Here is a 24,600-nt window from a genome sequence, read left to right on the forward strand (position 1 = left end):
TAATTTAATTTTAATAATAATACATAATAAAAAAAATTGAAAGAATATAATAAACGTAGGATAATAATAAATTATAAATTATAAGAATTTGAATGTTAAAATTATGGTTGAATTCTTTAACAGATTTGGCTTTGCATTTAGAGGGTTATTTATGCTTGAATTATTTAATGGGATTAGTATAAACATTCAAACACAATTAACCATTAACTCTTACAAAAGGCAGAGGGTTGTTCAATGTGATGTAAACTAACTTTTGATAAACTAAGATAAACTAACTTTTCCTTTTTAGCAGAGGGTTGTTCAATGTGATGTAAAAATCAGAACTTGAAATTGGAGATGCTCTATATATACATTTAGAATTTAGAAATCCAGAATAATATTGGGAATTGGAGATGCTATATACATTCAAAATTTTTATATACATTCAGAATTTACATATTGGGAACTTGAAATTGGAGATGCTATATACATTCAGAATTTTTAGCAAAGGGTATTCTTTGAATTTAATTATGTAAGAACAGAAATTAGAACAAAAAATCACAATTGAGTGCTATCTTCATACAATCAATTGAATAATATTGGGAATGACTTCTGTAATTGGTTTATGTGATTCTTGACTTAATTATTGTATTTCAAATATTATATGGGGCTGTTTTAGGTGAAATGGATTCATCCGGCCATAATTCAACTGCACACTCTAATACCCCATCATCAACAAGAGGTAAATCTGATCCAGCATGGGACCATGTAACTGAGGGGCGAGCTCCCGATGGGAAGAAAACTTTAACATGTTTGTATTGTGGGAAAACTATCAAAGGTGGAGGGATTAATAGAATGAAGCAACATCTTGCAGGAAAGTCTGGTGAGGTTGGGCCATGTAAGAAAGTTCCAGGTGATGTTAGGTATCGAATGGAAGAGGCTTTGAAAGCAATTATTGAGAAAAATAAACGAAGTGAGGAATCTAATCCCTTTGGTCGGGCTGTTTTCGAATTTGAGGATGATGCTGAAATTGAAGAAATAATTTCACAACGCAATAAGGGCATCTTAATTAATGAAGGTGGTGGTAGTAGGAATAAAAGTAAGGCAACAATGACACAAAGAGGAAAAGGAAAGGACCCTACAAAAATTGATAATTTTTTTGCACCAAGGACCACTCCAGGCTCTCAACCAACTATCAAAAGTACCCTTGCAACCAAAGAAGCTGTACATAGGGCACATATGAGTGTGGCAAAATTTTTGTATGATACATGTATTCCAATGAATGTTGTCAATTCCATATACTTTCAGCCCATGTTTGATGCTGCAATCGCCATTGGTCCAGGATTTAAAGTTCCTACCTACCATGAAGTTCGAGTTCCTTTATTGAGTGACTCAAAGAAAGAGCTTCAATTGTTTATTGACTCTGTAAAGAGTACTTGGGCTGATTCTGGATGTACAATTATGGGTGATGGTTGGACTGATAGTAGACATAGAACTCTCATTAATTTTCTTGTATATTGTCCTAGAGGAATCACTTTTGTTAAGTCTGTTGATGCCTCTGATGTTGTAAAAGATGCTCCTCTTCTTTTTAAATTGTTTGAAGAAATTATTGAGTGGGTGGGAGCAAGCAATATTGTACACATGGTGACAGATAATGGGGCAAATTATGTTGCTGCTGGAAGGCTTGTTAGTGAAACTTACAAGAATATTAATTGGTCTCCTTGTGCAGCACATTGTTTGAACTTAGTGTTAAGTGATATTTCCAAGTTGAATCATGTGAAAGAGCTTGCATCTAGAGCATCAAGTGTGACAAGATTTATTTACAATCGCCCATGGTTGATAGCTTGGTTGAGGAAAAGGAAAGGATGGACTGAAATTGTGCGCCCAGGAGCAACCCGTTTTGCCACTACTTTCATTGCATTGCATAGTATTCAAAAACATATGCATGATTTGAAAGCCTTAGTGACAAGTAAGGATTTTGTCGATTCAAGGCATGCAAAAGATAAGAAAGCAAAAGAAGTTGTTGCTACCATTTTAGATAGTAAGTTTTCAAATGATTGCTTGATCATTGTTAAGATTGTTGAGCCACTCATGAGATTGTTGCGTATTGTTGATGGAGATAAAAAACCTTCAATGGGATATGTATATGAGGGCATGTATAGGGCAAGAATAGCAATTAAGAATGTTTTCATGAAGAAAAAAAGATTGTACAAGCCTTATACAAGTATTGTCAAAGATCGTTGGGATAGGACATTACGCAAAAATATCCATGCTGCGGCTTATTGGTTGAATCCGGCTTTTCAATATGATCAATCATCATTTTGCAAAAAACCAGAGGTTATGGCAAGTGTGCTTGATGTGATAGAAACAAAAGCTACATGTAGCAAGACAAAACTCTTGGATGAAGCAAGATTGTTTCGAGATCAATTAGAAAGTTTTGGAAGAGAGCTTGCTACTATTACCTCCAAGACAACACAACCAGGTAAAATTATTTATTACATTTAATTTTTTTTCATTGTGATTGCTTAATAATTCTTTAAGTGTAATATTAGATCTAATTTATTTATTTCTTCTTTTCTTTTAATAATAAGATGAATGGTGGAGGTTATTTGGCCATAGTGCTCCAAATTTGCAAAAGTTGGCTATTCGAATTCTTAGCCAAACTAGTAGCTCTTCTGGATGTGAAAGGAACTGGAGTGTTTTTGAACGTATTCATACGAAGAAGAGGAATAGATTAGAACATCAAAGGCTTAATGATCTTGTATACATTCATTATAATTTGCGATTGAAGAATAGGTAAATGAACCATTTACCTTGTCATACATTTAGTAATAGAATATTTATTCAAGTAATCTTACTTCTAAGTGAAAATTATAGGCATTTCAACAACATGAAGAACTATGATCCAGTTGACATTGAAAGTATTAACAAAACCGAGTTTTGGATTGTTGAAGATGAAGAAGAGCCTCCTCTTCTTGATTTTGATGAGTTAGAACAAATGCTTTATCAAGAAAGTTCGGCTCCACAAAATAAGAGGCAATGTCATGGTCTACGTGATGGTTAGTAATTAATTATTTCATTATTATATAACAATGTTTTTGTTATTATTAAATTGATTACTTATTGATTTTGTCGTAACTATTGTAGAAGATGACGGGGATGATGTGGTCTTAGAGGTTGGAGATGATATTGACCTTGGATCATTTGGTGATGTCAACATGGATGATAGATCTAATGCTCAAAGTGGTGGAGTTGGCACAAGCAACAATGAAAATGAGGATGACGATGCTTGGCTAATGGAGGGCTTGCCAAGGAATTAGGCAAAAAAAAAACAATGTTTTTGTGGCATGATGTGTTTGTAGTGGATTGGTTTTGAACTTTTTTTATTTTTATTTTATATGTATTTGCCTACTTTCATTTAGAAAGGATAGATGCTCATTATTGTGTTTTAAGACTTGGAATTATAAATTTTATCTCTATGCTTGCTTGGTTTATGTTTGTGTTTAAAATTTGACTCTTAATTGATGTAGTAAAACTAAAGTATTTTTATTTAATTATGTTTGTGTTTTATTTGACAAATAGGTCATCTTAATTGCTTTTAGTATAATGCTTTTATTACTTTCATTGTTATGATTGTATTTAGAATATGTTCTATTTTCTAACTTTGATATATGTGTAGATTGTGCAGTGATTTTTGCTTGTCAAAAGGTTGCGCAACCCATTTAGAGAAAGGTCTTCAACAAATAAAAATAAGGTATGTTACATTATTATTGCAAATTATAATTTCATTATAAGTGATATTTGAAAATTCTATTATTTTGTTGAATTTAAATATTTTTTTAATTTTTTACATTTATATTTTTAATATATATATATTTTTAAATATATTTATGACGTAATTATGACGTCACGGTTCGACCGCTTCGACCCGACGATTGAACCGGTGACCCGTCCACCCGATCACTTTTCCGGTTCGCTCACCGGTCCGGATTTCAAAACATTGGATTGAACCAAGTATGGTCGAGGTCACTTTAAATTTGTTTGCTGTCCGTACATTTCTCCGACATGGGAAAATACAAAAATGTGTGCTCACAACAAATAAAACCTCGCACATGGACTTTTTTTTAAAATTTTTTTTGTTATTATTAATATATTAGTAATATTATATTATAATAAAGTAACTGCTGATCAGTCCATTCAAATTCCAGACTTTTCCCTCATCTCACCCTAAATCGTGATTATATATGTCACTCGGCCACATGGCACATGGACTTACTTCAACACCATTAAATAATTTTTTTTTTTTAAATTGATCATTATAACAAAATAAATTTTAAAATTTTAATTTTATCAATTTAAATTTTAAATTTCTTATTTATTTGAAATTTAAACTATTTGTTTATTTACATGAAGTAAAATTGATGAAACAAATAATTTTTAATTATTAAATTCAATAAAAAATGATATTTTAAACATTTTTTTATATATACTTATATTGAATTAGTATACCAATTAATATACCAATATATACTATGATATTATTACTTCAAAATTATAAACCCCGCCTATTATATTAATTATATTGACTTAAATTTTTAAAATTATATCATATCATCTATTAATATATTAATTAATACGAATAATTTTATTCAATACATAATCTCTCCTAATTTGATAATACTCCACACAATTATGATATTTGTTGCATTGTTCTCCCGTAAATAATATTGAATTTCACAGTAGAATATCAAGGTGGTTTGAAATATTCTAAATAAGTGTATTTTTTAATTTTTATAAAAAAATATATATAGAAAAAAAGAGAAAATAGATACAAAATACAAAAAAAAAAAAATGATTAATATGGCTTAAATAAAAATATATATATAAAAAAAATACACTTTTTTTTAAGGAAAATGAGTGGGAGTACTAATTAGTACTACCATTAATAATGTGGCAATGGATTCACCTACTGTCACAATGTTTTTGTGCATTGTTTTTTTTTAACTCATTAATGATGCTTTAGAACACCACTATTAATGAGACGTAGCATTGCTGGTTTTTTTTAATGTGTACCAATTACCTACCAAATAAAACTTCAATTTGAACCCATTACGGTTCACGAGGAGGAACATGACACGGGACCCAAAACTAGTTTGTCTAGTTTTATCATTGACCACCACCCCACTATCACTACGTGTCGTGTCTGGCTGAGCTTAGTAGTCTTTTTATGTTGTAACGATAGACCAGTTTTTGAATTCAACAATGATTCATCCCACTAAAAATATCACCATTAATAGTATTAATGTATTAAAAAAGTAAAAAAAAAAAAAATATAACTTGAAGACCAAAACATCACATCATTAATGGCGGGACCTACTGCCACCTAATTAGTGGGAGCACTAATTAGTACTCCCAAGTATTTTTCTTTTGAATTTTGAAACAATTATTTTAGAATAATTTTAAAAGTAATTTTTAATGAGTAAACTATTTAAGTTTAAAAATTATATTCTCCTTTTAAGTTTAATAATTAATTAATCAATTATTTTAATGTATTATTTTTAATTATTAATTAATTATATTAAATCTAAAAAATAGATTTGTGTACTATTATTTTTCATTTTAAATTTCTTCCCTTTTATTAATGTTTATGTATTATTAATAAAATTTATAAATTTTTTGCAATCATAAAAAAATTATATAATTAGAAAATAAATTTTTTTTTTTTTTTCATCTCATACCCTCTAGCCACAACTTAGACTAAGTTTGGCTAACCTAAAAAAGTGCACTTATTTCATCTTTTTATCTTTTTTAGGTCACATCAATCAACATCTCCTCTCTACTTTTTCTACACATAATACAAAAAAATTCAAAAAATGCACTTATTTAATCTTCCCAAACTTAGCCTTATTGCTAATCACCATCACCGATCACCCCAATCTTTAGCATTTGTCGTCAACAATCTTCTCCAATCACCATCCTGAGCAATCTCCTCTAGTAATCCCTTCCGTTGGAAACAATCTCTAACTATTATGGCTTCATTTGGAAAATAGGTTGGCTTTTTAACTTTTTAATTTTTTTTGATTATTTTAATCTGTGGCTAAAAAGCTTGGTTTGAGAAGGACTTTTGGCTTTTTTAATTTTTTGTGAGAAAAAAAATATAATGATTATAAAGTCTTATTACGTTAAAAAGCCTATTTTATTTTTTGTGACTATTTTAACCAAAAAAAACCAGAAAACCATTTTCCCAAACATAGGCTATCTAACCATCAACAACCACTACAACTAGCAATCACCTCCAGCGATGCTTACTTATTTTAAAATATATATACATATGCACATATAATTTTTTTTGGGCAAATTACATATACCTCCCTCGAGGTTTAGTAAAAATACAGATATTTTTTGAGATTTGAGAAATTACAGATACCCTCTTGAAGGTATTATTTGCATAACAAATTATGGGGCAAATTGTTATGAAAATATAAACCTCAGAGGACAATTTGTTATGAAAATATAAACCTCATGAGGTATTTGTAATTTCCGAAACTTCAGGGAGTATCTGTAATTTAGCTAAATCTCGAGGGAGGTATAAGTAATTTGCCCAACCTTTTTATAAATAGAAAATAAATAAATATTCTTCCATAAAATAAAATAAATAAATTTAAAGCATTTCAGTACGTGGCAGTAGGTGTATAGTGTATCCCCAATGTCACTACCCAATGTCACTACCCACAACACTTTCATCAAACACTTGGGAACTTATTCAAAGCATCTCAAAATTGAGAGCCCACTTCTTACCTCCCCATTGTCCACCACTCACCCTCCATGAATAGAGAGCTCCACCTTTGGCCACCATGAACAAGCATCTTCCATGTCAACCCCACAAAACATCTACCATCATCTCTCTCTCTCTCTCAATTTTATTTCCTTCACTTTGATTAAAAAAAATTTGAGAAGATGCAATGTAATTTTTCAAACCAACAATTTGTAGTAAAACAAATTTTATGGGATGCCTGCAAAAAAATGTGGTATTTGGTGATCCTTTAATTTCAAAAGAACTCATTGTTATGGGTTGGCCTTTCCTTTATAATCTTCATTAGATGCCTAGGCTGGTGGAGTGAGTTTCGTTTAATTTGGCTAGTTTATTTTGTAATTTTTTTATTTATATAATTTAATAAATTGATATGGTAATCATAATCTATTTATTTTATTGTATTTTTTTTTTAAAAAAAATACACAATTGATTTGTTTAGAAAAATAAACTCTTTAGTTGTGGTTTTTTTTTTTTTGGTAAAAGGTTTTTTTTTACTACCACAACACCGAATAACTTCTCTGATTGAAAGGTCGGCGAGATTGACGATTAGGATATATCGGGGATCAAACAAACACGACCACGTTGGCTTTTTGTGTTCGGTGGAACAATCTTTTCAAAATTATTTGGACATCTCCATTCAGATTTATAAAGAGCGGTGTTATAAGTATTAATTAATATATTAATTAGTGTATTAATATTAGTTATGATATTATTATTGATTCTATTCATTATATAAATTATAAATATTAAAAATATCTTAAATTATGTTGCATCATCAATTGATACACTAATTAATGCATATAGAATTAATTATTTAAAAAATATACAGTCAGTTTTATATTTTTTACTTAATTATATATTGATATTTTTTAATATTTTAATTCAAGTAATATTTAATTTTTTTTATTAATATAAAAAAATAATATTATCATATTTTTTTATTAAAATTTATATTTAAATTTATTTATTTTAAATATTTAATTATTTATTGGGCTCGTTTGGGAATTTGTTTATTCTAGTTGACCTTTTTACTATTTTAACTTGACCAAAAAAGTTGTGTTTAGAATGATAATTAATTTTTTTTTGTAGTTAATATAATGATTGTGAAAAAATAAATAAATAATTATTATTTAAATATAATATTTTATCTTATTAACCATTTTAATATATTTTATCTTTTAACTATCTTAGTCCAAAAAACCAACCAATTCAACTCCCGAAACACACCCATTAATCTTTATTTATTTTAGGTGTTTATATATTGTTGGTATTACTTTCATTATATTTAAAAAATGTTGACATAATTATATTAAAAATATAAAATTAATTATATTTTTTAAATATTAGGAGAAGTAAGTGTAATTTATCAATTATTTTAAGTTTGAATTTTCCAAAGGGGGAACCATTGGAATTGGCAAACCTAGGCGTTCTTTTAGCATTAGTCAAGCCTTCCTCCTCCATGTGCTGGCCCTGACAATGTCTTCTTGTTTTAATTTTTCCTCTTTCTCTTTTCTTTTTTCACTCAAACTAATTTCATAATAGGCCTGCTTTGGATTTTAACTACAAAATTGCCCCCACTCCTCTACGGCGTAGAATATCTCTATCAAATCAACCATTTTTTATTAGGAAAAATCGGTTTAAGGTCCTTATCTAACTTTTAGTAATGGATTAGGTCCACAATGTGTTCTTTTGTAGCCTAAGGTCCCTCAATGTTATTTTAGAGTGTAAAATACCTGTCTTACCCTTATTTATACTATACGTTTTTTTGAATTTGGCAGCTAAAGATCATATTGATATTTTGTGGGAGATTACGTGAGGATGAACTTGACGATTCAGATTTTTGTGGAGATTTTCTAGGGTTTTTGTAGGTGTTGAAATCCTGTTCGTTGTTTGTAGGTGTTGAAATCCTATACGAGTTGAAATCATGTTCGTTATTTGTAGATGTTGATCGATCGTGTAGGAGTTGAAATCTGGTTCATTGTGTTTGATTTGATTTCATGTGGAGTTGAATTAGATAAGTTTTCAATTTTTGATTTGATTTGATCGTGTAGGTGTTGAATTAGGTTTTTGTTTTTAGTTTTGATCAATGTGAGAGAGACGAACTCAGTGTTGTTGTTTTTGATTTTTGAAGTTAATTTTTCATTATCTACTATTGATGAATTTTCGATGGAGTTGATTTTGATTTTTGGAGTTGCTTTTTCATTCTCTGTCAACATGGTTATGAGTTGTTTTTTGGTGCTCTGTTTTTTTACGTTTTTGTGCTCTGTTTTTTGTTCACTTTGCATTTTTTGTGTAGTGCAGAGAAAATTGCAGGTTTGTTACTATAATTGAACTCAAATCACAGAGAAAATTGTAAACTTGTAGTGCAGTGAAAATCACAGAGAAAATTGTAAGTAGGCAGAGAAATTTACAGATGTAGCAATAGAGTAGTAAGTGTTTTGTTTTGTTTTTTTTTTTTTATTTTTTGAATTGAATGTTTTGTGAACATAACAGATCTTCTCTGTGATTTTTTTATGTGCTTGTGTTTGATATATTTTTGTCTCTTGATGTTAATGTGTTGTTTTTGTTATATTGAAAGTGAATATGAGTTCACAAATTTCTCTGGACTTTTCTTTGTAGTCCAGAGAAAATCATATGATTGTATTACAAATGATAAGTATTACAAATTTCTCTGGACTTATATGTTGTGTTACAAGGTAGCAACATAAACATGACAGAGAAAATTACACAACAGAGAAATTTTGAGGAAATGGAGCATTAAACAAAAAAAATATGCCAGAGAAAATTAGACACAAGACATAAACATATTGTGGCCAGAGAAAATTATAAATGCTGCCAGAGAAAATTAGACACACAAGTAAGAAAAGTAATTTGGCCAGAGAAAATTATAAATGCCAGAGAAAATTAGCCACACCAATAGAGTAGTAAGCCACAGATAATTTGCTTGAGAAAATAATGCAGAAACATAAGCATGCCAGATAAAATTACACAATAGAGAAACACAAATGTAACAAACCAGAGAAATTTACAAAAACAAGAACACAAGAAGCTTCAATAAGAAGCCTCAAATGCACAGAAAGCAGTTCAATTTTGACAGTTGGAAGGAAAGCAACCCATCATCAGTTGGAAGCAAAGAAATTCTGGACTTCCAAAGAATTTCTCTGGATTCAACCCAGAGAAAAATTTCTCTGGTCCAGAATTTCTCTGGAATGATAAAACTCTGATTTGATCAATTTGTCATTGGTTTTGCTGCTGTTGATTCAATCACAATTTCCTGCACAAACAAATTAATAGTTCTTCTATGAGTTTGTGATAGATTTTCTTTAAACTTAATGGTATGAATTTCTCTGGGTTGAATCCAGAGAAAATTCAAATTTCTCTGGATCACTTTCTCTGGGTTGAATTTCTCTGGGTTGAATCCAGAGAAAATTCAAATTTCTCTGAACCTGAAGATATTATATTCAACACTGGATATATATATATATATATATATATATATATATATATATATATATATGTGCTGACATTGTATATATATATATATGTATCATATATATATATATATATATATATATGTTTGCAACCATAGATAAGATAACTAAGAGTGACTGTTTGATTATGGTTGCAAATGGTCTTAATTGATTAATTATGATATATATACTAGTCAAGACAGTAAGTAACAGATTGTATATATATATATATATGTATGTATCATATATATATATATATACATCTATCAACTCCACTCCACTCTGTTTGTTTACCCAGAAAATCAAATTTGCCAAACTTAGTACTTTTGTTTTGCTGAATTTGTTTTCGTACTCGCCGGAAAATACCCAACACCAGTACCAGCATGACAAAGGAGAATATCCAACAGACGTAGGGTATTTTGGTCCAAGAAATTGATAAAATGAGCTGGTATTTTGGTTAAGGACCTGAGGCAGTATTAGATTTTGTAATGTCCTTTATGCAGAAAATTGTTATTATTAGGGAGCTTAAAAAAAAAACCCCTTTTTATTATTATTATAGGAAAATACGGCACCATATTCGACAATAAGTTATTAATTAAAATATGTTTAAGTATAAAATAAATCTTAAAATGGATATAAACAACCTTCAGGTAGAGAAGATAGGAGTTTTATATAGGGAGAAAAATAACCCTTCATGTAGGAAGGATAAAAGCCTTTATATGAAAAAAAAAAATCTCTACATAGAGAGGCATCATCACTCATCAAATATTACCATTTATATTCACGGTTTATTTATTCATCATCCCAACAGATAACTATGATATTTAACCCTTGTCTTTACACAACAAAATAAAATATTCTAAATTTATAACACTTCAAAATATTTTTTATATTAATCTTACTATTAAACAATGCCTCAAAAGATATTTTTTTCTTCTTCTTATAACTCAGTATTTGACCTATTAAACTGACTAATATGAGAATTCAATCCCACTGTCCACTTGCGAACATTCCAATTAAAACCAAGATAAGACCCTATATAGTTTGACTTCAAAAAATCATTTGAACTTACCAAGTTTTGAATCTGAAATCTTGAAAAGAACATACCATTTAACATTTAGCTTTATTGATAGACATAGAACTAATTGTTATTATTATTATTTTTTGATAGAAATGAAATTGCATAAATTAAGCCCTTGTTTGGGATGAGTTAATTTAGCTTATTTTTTGATTTTTTGCCTAGTTAAAATAGTTGTGTTTGGGATAAATTTTACCTTTTTTTGTATTTGATTTGATGATTTAAAAAAAAAAAATTATAATTTGAATGTAATATTTTATTTTATTAATTAAATTAATTTATTTTATTTTTATTGACTAATTTAATCAAACTAACTTAGGACAAACGAAGCCTAATTAATTGTTAATTTATTTGAGGTTATTAAAATGTCGAAGATTGCATTCATCAAATTAGCATTGGTTTCTACTTCAAAATTATCAAAAAAAAGAAAAAAAAGGGCATATAGGTGATTATCCTGATTTTTGTTGTTATATGCTGATGGGATGGAATATGAAATGATATTTTTTTTAGATTGAGAATATGAAATGATATTGTCGGACGAAAAAAAATTGAGAGTGTTAATTTTAAAATTTTAAATTTTTTTTAAATGATATGATAAGGAGTAGAGTCCACATATGATGTAATGTGTATGTCTTTATTATTATTATTTTTTTCTTTTATTACATCATTAAAAAAAATTTAAAAATTTAAAAATTAGATTTTTCTATCCTTGTTGTTTTCGTACACTCATTTCACTGTCTAGTCAAAAAGGAATCACAATAAATAAAACCCAAACAAAACCCAAGTCACTGTTCTATTCTGTTCCTTCATCAACTTCATTTCCCCCCACATTTCTCTTTCTCTCTCTCTCTCTCTCCATTTCCCCCCCCCCCCCACATTTCTCTCTCTCTCTGTGACAACATCTAACTCTTAACTGCCACTCTCTTCTTCTTCTTCAACCTCTTTAGATAACACTTCTGCTCTGTTTTCTCCAACAATGGCGGTAACTTCCTCCCGTCTTCCCATTTAATCTCTCTCTCTCTCTCTCTCTCTCTCTCTCTCTCTATATATATATATATATATATACATAATGATTGTAGCTTCAGTCAGATCTCATTTGTGATACTTCTATTAAATGTTGTAACTTTCACATTTCAACACTTGTAGATTTAGGTCTTTTGTTCAGATCTAATCAAATCTCACAATGCTTTTGGTGTTCAAATATAAAAAATAATAATAATAATAATAACAAATAAGATCACTAATTTTGCTTGTGTTTGGGAATCATTTCTGGGTATATATATGTGTGTAAGTGTATAATATATGTATTGTTTTGGATTGGATTGGATTGGTTGAGCTGAGATTTGGTACTGATTAGCAATTTCATTGCAAATGATGAAGGCGTCGGTACAGTGTAGGCAACAAGAGAGGAGTTTAGGGATGATGATGAAGGAGAAGGATGATGATCTGGCGTTGTTCCTCGAGATGCGAAGCCGTGGAGACGAGAGGGACGACCTTCTTCTTCACCTCTCCGATGATTTTGATCATCAATTAGGTATTGACTCCATCGATTGTTTTGAATTTTGAATTGGGTCTTAATTGATTTGAGAATTTGAAGGGTGCTTGATTGATTGTGTGTTTGTTTTAGTTTTTTCTTTTCGTTTTTCGCATTTTCTGAATAAAAGTAATGACAGAAAACATTGTTTTGATTTCTGTGCAAAACAAAATTTGATTTCTTAAAAAATGGTTTTTTTTTTTCTCGAGAAAATTTGAGTTTATTTATTTATATTTTTATAAATTTTTTATTTTTTTAGATGAATCTAGATAAATTTAAAAATATAATATTTATAGAATTTTTTTAATAAATTTATCAAATACAAAAAATGTAAAAAACATATAAAAATTCAGTATATTTTCATATTCTTGTGTATTTATTAAAATTTTAAAATATTTTTTTTACAAATATTTTAATTTTTAGGTGTATCTAATTTATATGCATCTAAAAAGTAAAAAAATTACTTTAACTATAAAAAAAAATTGACTGAAAACAAAAAAAAAAGTTCAATTTTTCAAAAATTAATCAAAACCAAACAAGGTGGTTTTCGAAAACAATTCTCCAAATAAGTTCTGTTTTTTTTTTTTTTTTTTGGTAAATGAAAACAGAAAACGAAAACAGACTCGTGTTATTGACTTTTTCCGGTCTTGTTTTGCTTTCGTTTTATGTGTTTTGAGTTTGCATAAATGGATTAATAGCAATTTTTTGGTGCAGGATCAGAACAGCACAGCTCTTCCATATCTAAGATAACATCGACAATGCCTGCACACAGGACCGGCGCTGATGAATTTCTGAACTCAGAAAATGATAAAACTGATTATGATTGGTATTGCCAAAACATTTTATTAGTTTTCTGCCTTATGTCTGAATCTATTTATTGCATTTGACTTAATGCTTGATATACATGTTTGTCATTATGCCGCTGAAAGCCAACCCCCAAGTGTTATCACGAGTTCCCAAGTCAATTTACATCCCCTGAAAGTTGTTTGTTGTTCAAAATTTGAAATTCCTCGTAATCAAACAAGAGAGTCCAACATTAAATAGTGATTGGGTTGAACCAATATGAGAGTAGTGAAAGAACCATTTGGTGGATGGGTATCTGATTGTATTAAATGCAAGATGTGCTTGTTTAAGTATTTAATTTTCTGATTGTATTAAATGCAAGAGGTGATGGGTATCTTTCAAAATTAACGATGTTGCTATGAATTTAGGTCATATGTCATCTTCTCACAAATATAACTTTCAATAGTTACCAATAGAACTTTCACAGTAGTGGCAACACCTCACAGCTTATGATGAATTTGTTACTTTTCACTTTAGATAGGATCAAAATAAAAGCTTTTTCAATCTGGGTTTTCACAGTATATGTTTCTAAATGGAAACAAATTGATTGAAGCACGTGTTTGATTACAATGTACATCGCTGTGTCCAGAAATAGAGTATCAAATTTTCATTACAGCTTTAAAAGTAATCTTTGTTTCATGAATTTTTTTTTTTCTTTTTAAATCATGCCTTACTAGTTTGTGATTATTTGAAATAATTTTGTTTCAGGCTTCTTACACCACCCGGTACCCCACTATTTCCTTCATTAGAGATGGAATCACAGAAAATTGTAATGAGTCAGATTGGGATTTCAAATGGTCATCCTGCTACTCAAACATCTATGGTAAGGACTTCATTTTAACTAAATCCTGTTTTTTTTTTTTTTTTTTTTCTTCAGCCTGTCAATTTGTGTTTTTTAGCACATTAAAATTATTTTTCTAGCATCTCAATATGAAGAATATCAATCTCACAGGATTTTGCTTTGCTGTTAGTCATTATTATTATAATTATTTTTCATGTGTTATATAGTTTTTTGGTTTTTTTTTTTCCAGTTCAATATATTATATATCTCATTTGTTTTTGCTTGTTTTGTGAACTTTTATAGTCATGACCTCAACTTTTTGTTTTGCAGCTGGCTAAGCCCGGGCCAAAACCTGCTTCAACAAATAATGAAACATCTCGGCAGCCAGTTTTATCTACTGATTCAAACTCTTCCATTGCTGCAAATAAAAGGCCATCATCGTCATCGGGGCGGACATCAACGGCTCCTAGACATGCAACACCAACCGGACGAGCCACATTACCCGCAACAACAAAGCCCTCAAGACAATCTACGCCTACTTCACGAGCCACATTAGCCACAACAACAAAGCCCTCAAGACCTTCTACGCCTACTTCACGAACCACATTACCCATAACAGCAAAGCCCTCAAGATCTTCTACGCCTACTTCACGAGCCACATTATCCACAACGGCAAAGCCTTCAAGACCTTCCACACCCACTTCACGAGCAGCATTGCTTTCCACTAAGCCAATAGTACCTGCAGTGCGATCCTCAACTCCAACAAGACCACTGGTCCGTTCTTCTACACCAACTGCCAGACCCTCCGTACCAGCAACTTCCAAGTCAAATTCAAGATCTGCAACACCAACACATCGATCATCAACCCCTTCAAATCGCTCTTCTTCAGTGACAAAGTCAGGACCCAAATTGAAAAATCCAGTGTCATTGCGTGGTACTTCTCCAACAGTGAAATCTAGGCCATCGATACCTGAGAGACCAGTTTCAGCATCTAAGGGTAGACCAGAGGCGCCTAGTGCTCGATCCTCTTCTACTGAGACTTGTTCTAATGGAAGACCAAAACAGCAGTCGTGTTCTCCTTCAAGAGGACGGGCTTTAAATGGTTGTGCTCGTAGCAATGGAATTGAAAGCTCGCGACTTGCAATGAGCAGAGGACATTCTACTGGCAGTGATGATGTGAACCCTGTGTTGATGGGAACTAAGATGGTTGAAAGAGTAGTAAACATGAGGAAACTAGCTCCACCAAAACAAGATGATCATATCATGAACACTAGTAACTCAGGGAAGTCATTGTCCTCCCAAGAAAATTCTGGGTTTGGAAGAACGCTTTCAAAAAAATCATTAGATATGGCTATGAGGCATATGGTATGTATCCCTTACCTTACTGCTGGTTATCCTGTTTACTATTTTGCAAAAGCAAAACTAACAATTTCTCAAAAAAAAACTGGATTTATTCTATAAATAGAAGGCATAATGGTAATTGAAAGCTTTGAAATCTAAAGAATTTTGGATATTCTGTGTTCCAAAGTTTTCATTTATTGTGTTCAATTGACAGGAATGGAAAGGAAAAATAAAATGAAAACTGTTTTCCTTTCCTGAATTGTGTTTTTAGTTGTTTCGGTAAAATGTTGGTCTTACCATAATGTTTTCTTGACCGAAACATTTTCTCCCCAACCCCTTCTAGTGAAAAGTACATGATTATGCATCGCAAGAAAGGTCAAATTGTTTTTATGCATAACCTGAACAATTTCTGGAATATAAATAATTTTTTCCCCCTTTTAATCCATGACGGAACCATTTTCTCTCAAACCCTTTCCAGTGAAAAGTACAGGATTATGCATAGCGGGAAAGATCAAATTGTTTTTATACATAAACTTTCTTGTAAACTAAACAATTAATGGAAATGTAAATCATTTTTTTTCTCCTTTCCTTTTAATCCATTTTCTCAAGAAACATTTTCCAATACAGTATTCCTGACAATTGAATGGACTAGTAGGAACTTCTGCATTGGTACTATTTTGGAGAATGATCAAGTTTTATTCTTGTTCATGGATATTGCAAATCTCATTCTGATCCATGGTTTTTCTTTTGAGCAGGATATACGGCGAACCATTCCAGGTAATTTACGCCCTCTGGTGACAAACATTCCGGCTTCTTCTGTGTACAGTGTGCGATCAGGCTCAACAAAAAGCAGGACAGTAAGCGTTTCAGATTCTCCTCTTGCCACAAGTAGCAATGCAAGCTCTGAGCCAAGTGTCAACAACAACTCTCATTATTTAGATGGAAGTGAAGAAGTAGAAGAGAACGATGTTGGCAATGAGAGGGCTCACTCCTCTTCTCCTTCCAGCCTGCAAGATGAGTGATCTCCACGACTCGTCAGGCTGAGATATAGTTTGGTAATGCAAACTTTCACTTGTTTTTATTTTTATTGTTGTTTGGAATCTAAGAAAGGGAGAGCAAAATTGTTTCTTAAAAGAACAGACCCCCCTGAGAGGCGCTTTATATTTTCGATGATTTTGATGGAAAGTTGCTTTTAGATATATTTTTCCAGGATCATTTATTAGTTGAACCTCTGAGCTCACAATTATACTTCTCTTGTAATGTGAACTGCTTTGTAATTAAATTGTGATAGTTTTAGCAAAGCTTCTGCCATAACTGTTTTTGCTTCTGAACTGCTTTCTTTGTTTTCATTTTCTGTTTTCTGTTTGGTGAATTGTTTTTGAGAACTGTTTTTGAGATAATTTTCTGAAAACAACCCACTTTTCAAGAAACAAGAAGATGTTTTAGATTTTTAGTAATTGTTCTCACACAAAAATGAAAATGATGGTTGTTTTCAAACCTTTCATCATTTTTGTTTTTGAAAACATGAAAGTAGAAACAACAAACTTCAAGATCAGATATCCATGTCTTTTTGCAGCCCATAGTTGACACATATGCTTTTGTATTAGTGGGTTTGAAAAACAGTTGACTTGCTAGAAAATGTTTGACATTAATGTTTGTTCACATTATCCCCTGTAGCATCAAAGTCGTGAAGTTTTAGAATTATAGAAAGTCAATGCAAGTTGCAACCATTGAAATTATTAATAAAACAAAAACTCTTTCTGTCTCTGTATATGCACTAGGGCTGAACTGTCATGATCCTAGTGATTCTATCTTGAATTTGTTAAGATATATATAGTAGACTACTATACTGTTCTTTTAAAAATTTACATGTTCATCAATGTTAGAGGCGAACTCTAGGGCGGGACATAAACTCAAATGTCTTGGATTCAACTCTTGCTAGTATTTTCTTAGGTGATTGTAGTATGAGAAATAAGTGTTGTCACGTCATGTATTGATAAAAGGGCAAAATCCACTTTATCCTTTTTAGATTGTATCATTTGCACTTTACCTCCCAGCAGTTCAATAATATGTAGAGACCCCTCTTATGTTTTGACTGTTATGCATTTTGTTTCATTCCGTAAAAAATTATCCAAACTGACAAAAAAATGATTAATGTGTGCCTTATAATATAATCAAAAGTCAAATTTCAAAACAAAATGACAAAAGTGCCCTTTCTTCATCTTTTCCATTGAAGACACTAATTAAAATAATTGTATACATTATTATTATAAACATAATTATATATATAAAAATAACGCCTAAATAATACACATAAATTAAACAAATTCATGGATTATCTAGTTTAAGAGTTGTGACGGGGATTGTGGGTCCCATAGTGGGGCTCACTAATGTTAGCAATATGGGGCCAACAAACCATTCAGGTTCGTTTGGAATGTGGGTTAGTATTTTGACAAAATTAAAAAAAAAAGAAGCTCAACTGTAGTTAAAAATCTATTTAATTATGTAGATTATTATGCATATATCTATTTAGTAATTATTATATTTTAGTTAATTATACAAATCATTATAATAATTAAATTAAAAATTAGTTTCATTTTTTATTTAAATTTAAGTTTCATTGAGCTAATATTTTATTAAGTTTATAATTAGGTCGAAAAAAAATATATATATATATATATATATATATATATATATATATATGAAGAGTATTAACATATAAGAGAGTAGACAAGAGTAAAAAAGAAACAATAGAGTAGTTTAATCATTTGGCCTCGTTTGGAACTAAATATTTTAATAAAAAAAATTAAAAAGTCATTATAAATTCTCGTATTACTCTCTTTATTATTTTACACATCTTTTTATAAAAATTAAAAATTATTAAAATAATTTGTTTAAATTAAATTATACTAGTTTAGTCCAAAATCACAAATCAACTCTGTGCCTGTTATTAAAATACAGGACATAGGTGAAGTTCTATTGACCCAAACTACAAAAAAAAAAATATATATAGTTTCAAAAAATTTAGATGGATGAAGCAAAATAAAGTTTGTTGAAAATCTTTTTCAATATTTCAAACTCATAGAAAGTCCACGCTTGACACAATGAGACGTCTACTTGTTTACTATGCCTTTAGACTCTATTAAATGATGAGTCGTGCTAAAGCTCCTCCCCCCTCCCCGAATCCTCCGAATTCAAAAAAAGAAGAAGAAGAAGAGAAGGAAGAAAAAGAAGAAGAAGAAGGAGGACTGGACTGGAGGGGCCAATATCAATCGGGTGAATGCAGAGGCGGAGGCGGAGGCGGGGCGGAGATGATCGGCCGACGAGCTACGACGATCGGCCGCTGATCAGACTGAACTGGAGTGCTGCGACGATCGGCCTCTCTTCTCTCCCTCTCCCTCTGTCTCAGACCTGCACCTGCATGAAGAAAAAGAAGAAGAAAAAAAAAAAAAAACAAAAAAAAGAATGCCCAAAACGACGTCGTTTTGGGCATTCAGGGGATTAGGGGGACAAAATTCGGAGAAAAAATCATTTTCCTTAAATGATAAGCCCTAATTGTTTATTTTATAGCCGACTTTGTTGACGATTTTTACGGTAGTGTTACATACATTAATTAATATATTAACATTAGTTATGACATTATTATTGACCTCACTCATTAATCACATTATAAATATAAAAAATTTCTTAAATTATATCATATCATCAATTAATACATTAATGGGTACATATAACATTATTTTAATTTTTAAGGTTAATACAGTTTCTTTAACCAACCAAACCACACAGTTTTGTTTATTCTCTCTCTCATTTGATCAATCAATGGAAGTCCTATACTGCTGTGAGGAACTAATTTATTGGATCATAAATTTGAAAAATAAACTAAAATAAACATATATATATATATATATATATTTCATTCATATTGTCTTTATTTTTTTATATTTTTCTTTCTAAATATTTACCTAAATTTAAAATTCAAATATAATTTTAAAATATGCATATAAAATTATTTTTATAATGGAATAGATGAAAACGACAATACTATATACAAATAGGGATGGACCCCAAGGTAGCTAGCCATAATCTCTAAAAGTTTTTAAAAATCCCTTAGACCATCTCCAACGGTTTATCAAACCTGGTATCAAATTCAAAATTTAATGAAAAAGTCACTTTTTTGAGCTCCAACGGTTTCACCAAATTGATATCAAATCCAGAATTCAGCAAATCTTTTTCCAAAATGAGAATAGGCGAAGCATTTTACCAAATCACTGTTCCTAACCGTTGGGAGAGACCAACCGGTCAACCAGCCGGTTGCCCGGCCGGTTGACCAACCGGTCGACCGCCTGAAGGTTCAAACGGTTCGAAGAAAAGGTTCAAACAGTAAAAAAAAAAAAAAAAAATTTTTTTTTGCCTAACCGGTCGACCAGCCGGTCGACCACTAAAAAGTTCAAAAAAAAATAAATTTTTTTTTTTTCGCTTAACCGGTCAACCAACCGGTTGTCCCCGGCACAAATTTGATGAAAGTGCACCGTTGGAGCGAGTGGTATCAAATTGATAAAATGGGTCATTTTTTACTCAAATTTGGTGAAAAATCTGATTCACCGTTGGAGATGCTCTTATTATAGTACTATTATTTTTAAATATATAAGTTTATAAAATTGTTTGAAAATATTTAGCTATCCCTCTTGAGAATAGAATTTAGGAATGAAGAAAATATGAATACATGTTGCCTATATGACCGAAGTTTGTCTTTGAATTTTAAATTAACAAAATAAAGGTAAACGAAAAAAAAAAGAAGGAAATGTACATGACATAAATTTTTTTTTTAATTATCTTCTTTACATTTTCCTTCTATTTTTGGATTTTATATTTCAAGAAGAATTTGTGAAGAGAAATATAAATATCAAATATATATATATATATATATTTCATTCATATTTCTTTTCTCTCCGTAATTCTCTTTTCAAATTTTAGATACAACCATTGCCTTTACGTTTTAGGCTTTGTTTAAAAAGAGAAAGTAATAATCAAAAAGTTAAAAAATCATATAAAAAAGGTCAACAATTACTTTCCCTCTCTTTGTAGTTTTTTTTATTTTATTTTTATAAAAGGTCAAAAAAATCATTTCCAAACAATTTCTATATTTCAACTTATATTTTTACTAAAAAACTTATAACTAGTATATAGTGACCATATATGTATAATATTATGCCTATTTCTACATGGGGCATCCATCTGCCCACTAACTTGGACTTTGGACATTCGTTCGAAAGAATCCCACTACAGTTATTTTGAAAACCACCTTGTTTGGTTTTGATTAATTTTTAAAAAATTGAGTTCTTTATTTTTTGTATTTTTTTTTGTTTTGTTTTCAGTCAATTTTTTTTTTTATATTTAAAGTAATTTTTTTACTTTTTAGATGCATATAAATTAGATACACTTAAAAATTAAAATATTTTTAAAAAAATATTTTAAAATTTTAATAAATACACAAGAATATAAAAATATACTGAATTTTTGTATTTTTTTTACATTTTTTGTATTTGATAAATTTATTAAAAAAGATTCTATAAATATTATACATTTTAAATTTATATAGATTCATCTAAAAAAATTAAAAAATATAAATAAATAAACTCAATTTGTGTCGAGAAAAAAAAAACCATTTTTTAAGAAACACATAAAGTTGTTTTCAAATTTTGTTTTTGCACAGAAATCAAAACAATGTTTTCTTTCATTACTTTTATTTAGAAAATGCGACAAACGAAAACAAAAAACTAAAACAAACGCACAATCAATCAAACACCCTTCAAATTCTCAAATCAATTAACACCCAATTCAAAATTAAAAACAATCGATCGAGTCATTACCTAATTGATCATCGAAAGCATTGGAGATGTCCCGAACTAGTTTCTCGTTTGATGGAATAAATTATGGCTCCAGTTAGAAATCCTTCCAGAGCCCATTAGGTAAGCTTTCAATGAATGGCAAATTGCCTATACTCACTTTCCAGTTAATAAGGGCATTTCTATGTCCAATCCATTATTCATTTTGTTATTTGCTTTGGAATTCCATGGATATGGAAATGAGATTTTCAATGTGATTACCAGAACAAGATTCCTCGTCTCAAAAGAGTCTTCTTTGTGAGATGGTGGACAAAAGGTATGGATACCCCTAAACAACAACAAGATACCCTTAACAGTATCAAGGAGCATACCAAAGCCTGCTAGGAGGCTATTCCCAAATCACTCCTAGCAACTCCCGTAATCAAGAATCCGTTTTTACATATTCAAACAGAACTAAGACAAAAATATCCAAATTTGTCTAAAACAGAATTGATTGTAAAAAGAATGGATTACATGAAAGAATAGTTTTTATAAATCCATAACTAGTGATGATAGTTCCATGAAATTTGTCACCAGTAGCCAAGGGCCTGTAGAAGACCCACTTAATCTGGACCAGGATGAAAATGAGTTCGCCATACTTGTCGGTGAAGCTCAAAATCCCTCTGATGACGAATCAAACTTTGACGACTTTTGGGACTCTTTGACTAGTCTCATTGTCGATAAAGTAGAAAAGGAAAAAGACAGGAAAAGAAAAGGCAAGGCTGAGTGACCTTGTCTCCCATTAGTACTACCTGCCAGAAGTGTCGGCATAAAACGACAACAAACAATAATGAACTTTCCGAAAAATAGATACTTTGTCAGCCATCCAGTACCAGCCACACAGCTATCCAAGCCAAGATAAAAAAGATAAGGTGCTGAGTCATCAAAAGATCAACTGAGGATATGGACAATCGACTTCACTCCACAAGGACACGCCACATGTCCTTCCCCTTATCTTATCTTTTCTTTTCCTTTGTCTATAAAAGGGATAGCCTCACCCTTGTTGAAGGCATAAGCAATAAGAGTATTTGTATTTGTAAAAATAATATAAGTGTGCTCTCTCTCTCTCTCTCTCTCTCTTGTTTCCTGCTTCAGCAATATATATATATATATATATAGTTTGAAGGTTTGTTTGTAAGTATTTCTTTGATGTATGCCTATTAATGCACTTGTTGAATAAAATGAAGTTTTAGAGTTTTATAAATCACGTCGTAATTTTTGGCTTGCTGTTGAACACCGTCATCTGCAATTTATTCATGCACAACAGTTACAGAATATCAATAATCAAATCCAGTTAATTGAATAGCAGATCCAGGAGGAGATCTGTCGGTTGGCGGCCTATATCAGGCCTCCTCCACCCCAACAGGAAACAGTATAAGACCATATATGGCATAATTTAGATTTAATAAAATAATAATATGAATAGTACTATTCCTGGGTTTGTGCCCCTTGAGGGTAAACCAGAGTTAGGTTAAGTGGGACATCACCCAAGTCGCGTAGAGGTAGACTATTAGTAATAAGTGCGGTTAGGTCATTGTCATCGCAAGTCGTTGACAGACGTGCTTAGCTAAACCCTGTGTCCAGCACCTCCTATGGTATGAGAGCCAAGTTTATTGTGCCGTTTGGTAACACTTACGTTTTCAGTTTTCTGTTTATATTTACAAAAATTTTAAAAACTCAAATAAAAACTTGTTTGGTAAAATTTTTGATTTATAAATCAGTGGTCTCAGTTTATAAATTTGGCCAAAAAATGAAAACACAAAAAATGTGTTTCCATTTTGAGTTTTCAGTTTTTTTTTTTTTACCACCCAATACTAGCCACCACCCGCTACCATTTTCCACCACCGTCTTCCGCCACCACCACCCACTACTCACCCCCACCACCACCACCACCACCACCACCACCACCACTACCCACCACCCACCACCCACCTGCCATCCACCCGCCACCACCCACCACTTGCCATTACCATCCACCGCCCGTCACCACCACCTACTTGCCACCACCACTCACCACGCACCTACCACCACCACCACCACCAGCCACCCACCACCACCAGTCACCTGCCACTCACCCGCCACCACCACCCACCACCCACTACCACCACAACCACAACCACCACCATCACCCACTACCCATCCACCTGCCACCACCACCCGCCACCACCACCATCACTACCCACTCGTTACCACCTACCACCTGCCACCGTCACCTACCTACCCACCCACCCACCACCACCACCACCACCATCCGCCACTTACCCGCCACCACCCACCACCACCCGCCATCCGCCACCCACTTGCCACCACCCCCCATCATCCACCACCCGCCGCCACCACCACCACCACCACCACCGTCACCCACCCATCCACCATCACCACCCACTACCACCCGCCATCCGCCACCCACCTGCCACTACCATCCACCACCCGCGACCGTCACCCACCCATCCACCCATCATCACCACCCGCCACCACCTACCACCACCCACCTGTCACCACCACCCACTCGCTACCATCCACCACCCGCCACCGTCACCCATCCACTCACCACCACCACCACCACTCGCCACCACCACCCACCTGCCACTACTACCCACTACCCACCACCACCACCACCACCGCTACCATCCGCCACCATCACCCATCCACCCACCCGCCCACCACCACCACCACCACCACCACCGTCACCCACCGCCACCACCCACCACCACCAGCTACCCACCACCCATTGTCACCACTTTTCACCACCGTCTTCCGCCGCCACTTGCCACCACTCGCCATTTCTCACTTTTTTTTATATTTTAAATTTTTTTTAAACATTTTGTCAATTACCAAACTCGTTTGTAGTTTATGTTTTTCAAAAAATAAA

At 31.9% G+C, this 24,600-nt stretch overlaps 2 protein-coding genes across 2 annotated transcripts; both read left to right on the forward strand.

The window, feature by feature from the left end:
* The first annotated feature begins 663 nt into the window (after nt 1-663).
* On the forward strand, nt 664-3,299 carry LOC145800308 (uncharacterized). Its single transcript, XM_082889963.1, has 4 exons — nt 664-2,461; nt 2,571-2,775; nt 2,857-3,038; nt 3,127-3,299. Exons 1-4 carry the CDS (start codon nt 664-666, stop codon nt 3,297-3,299), a joined length of 2,358 nt encoding a protein of 785 aa, XP_082746089.1.
* Nucleotides 3,300-12,128: 8,829 nt separating this feature from the next.
* LOC114274412 (uncharacterized) lies at nt 12,129-17,171 on the forward strand. Its single transcript, XM_028216327.2, has 6 exons — nt 12,129-12,323; nt 12,722-12,875; nt 13,590-13,701; nt 14,427-14,541; nt 14,830-15,864; nt 16,596-17,171. Exons 1-6 carry the CDS (start codon nt 12,318-12,320, stop codon nt 16,860-16,862), a joined length of 1,689 nt encoding a protein of 562 aa, XP_028072128.2. The 5' UTR covers nt 12,129-12,317; the 3' UTR covers nt 16,863-17,171.
* The last annotated feature ends 7,429 nt before the right edge of the window (nt 17,172-24,600 follow it).

Source organism: Camellia sinensis, chromosome 10, assembly GCF_055761805.1.
Source record: "Camellia sinensis isolate YWXY chromosome 10, ASM5576180v1, whole genome shotgun sequence".
Taxonomy (NCBI): Eukaryota; Viridiplantae; Streptophyta; class Magnoliopsida; order Ericales; family Theaceae; genus Camellia; species Camellia sinensis.